Below are 1873 nucleotides of genomic sequence, written 5' to 3' on the forward strand. Positions count from 1 at the left end.
GAAAATTGTGGGTCAAACGTCAGGAGAAAATTGTGGATTAAAATTGAAGGTCAAACGCCAGGGGAAAATTGTGGGTCAAAATTGAAGGTCAAACGTCAGGAGAAAATTGTGGATTAAAATTGAAGGTCAAACGTCACGGGAAAATTGTGGGTGAAAATTGAAGGAAAAATTGGAGATCAAAAGTTGGAAAACGATATATTCGAAAGCGAATTGTTAGTTCATTCGGCAAAACAACTAGTGCAGAAAGAATAAAACAAAAACAATAACCCACTTATTTTTTTGAATACCCACATATGGAGAATTGCCGTGGAAAGTTGAATTTTTAAGATTTTACGTTGAAATTATCTCCCACGAACGAGAAAGGGTTCAGACCCGATTATCTCGTTCTGTCACGCATTCTCCAACGACTTCTACTGAACTCCGGAGAATCCCCAGAAAAGGTGACTATTGAGAGAATGATTCATGGATTCCGAGTCAATTCTTTCCGAAGACACGTTTGCTGAGTGATAATACCGTTAATATTCTAAACAGAATTCAAGTGTTCTGTGGCAATTGATAAAACAAACTCAAAAAAAATATCCACGTAATCCGTTGAGGCGAAGAAAGGGCGTAATAAGTCGATTATGAAAAAAATATTTATTGAACTCTTTCCGTACTCTAGTACCACATGGCTGAGTGACTCCACTGGAAAATTGTGATAAGAGAATTATCGTCACGACTCATTGATTTTTACTGGAATTTTTTCACTAAATCGCATCGAAAAAAAAAATCACAATCATCAGTTGAAAATAATGTTATGCCATCACTTCTCAAAACGTCGCACTGAATATTCTCTGAGTGATCGATATTTGCGAAATGTTTATTAAGCAATAATAATACCATCACTCTTTAATTTTTCAGAAATGAATTGTTAACTATTTCCTTTCACTTCTTGTACACTTCTTTGTAAACCAACTCTTGTATTTGCATCCTCAACAGCATCTGTCGCTCTCCACACAATTTCTGAATGTGAGGTAATAAACTCATGAGAAAGTGGTAATTATCGTCTAATTGGCCATTCATTTCCAGGGGATTAATTAAGGATGTTCTGTTGGCACTCTCACTGCTGGCATTTTGCTGAGGATTTGCTCCCAGACTTTCAATCACATCAGCTTCTTCGCAATTCGTCAAGTTCTCTGGGAAGTTCTCTTCAATGTTCACTTGCACCACGTCACTCGCCTGAACATCCTCAGCCATGAATCCAGGTTCCTCCTTGACACTGACGAAATTAACTTCCTCGACATTGTCTTCGGGGGTCTCAACAGGTGGTGGTACAGCAGTTCTGATCGTCTTCATCTTCTCTATTCTCTTCTTCAGGGTAGTGAAAGGACGGTAGGCCAGGGTGGGAGGATCAGACGATTTATCTCTAGTTGAAGGACGAGGGGGATCCCAAATCGGTGGCGATGGCAGCATCTGCTCCTTCAGGAACAGAAGATCCTTGTAATGCCTCCAGGTTGGACAGCTCTTCGAATTTTTTGTTCTCCTGTAGATTATGTCTTTCTTCATCTCGCATCTGAAGGTGTCTCTGAGGCCTTTCCATCGAACCTTCAGGTACGGCTCTGCAATATTAAGAAAAAACGAAAGTCGATTAACCGATCTTCGAGTTACGAGTTCGGTGGGACGAGTTAATCGTTCAACTTCAAGTTTTCAATGATCATCTGCATTCATCAGACATTCCATTTCTCCAACACAAATCGACAATTTCTATTTTCTCTTCTGTCACTCATATCTCAATAAAAACATAAATAAATACTTAACTGATTAATTTTAATAACCGATACATAAATAAATACTTAACTGATTAATTTTAATAACCGATACATAAATAAATACT

The 1873-nt window shown here is 38.2% G+C and overlaps 1 protein-coding gene across 1 annotated transcript in view; it reads right to left on the bottom strand.

The window, feature by feature from the left end:
* LOC105272102 (uncharacterized) overlaps positions 1-1873 on the bottom strand; it is a 3877-nt gene that overhangs the window by 551 nt on the left and 1453 nt on the right. Inside the window, exon 2 of the mRNA XM_011314009.1 lies at positions 292-1598. Within this exon, the coding sequence (XP_011312311.1) occupies positions 925-1598 (674 nt within the window). The 3' untranslated portion in view covers positions 292-924. The remainder of the gene's footprint in view (positions 1-291; positions 1599-1873) is intronic.

The sequence above is a fragment of the Fopius arisanus genome, unplaced genomic scaffold (genome assembly GCF_000806365.1).
Source record: "Fopius arisanus strain USDA-PBARC FA_bdor unplaced genomic scaffold, ASM80636v1 scaffold00004, whole genome shotgun sequence".
Taxonomy (NCBI): domain Eukaryota; kingdom Metazoa; phylum Arthropoda; class Insecta; order Hymenoptera; family Braconidae; genus Fopius; species Fopius arisanus.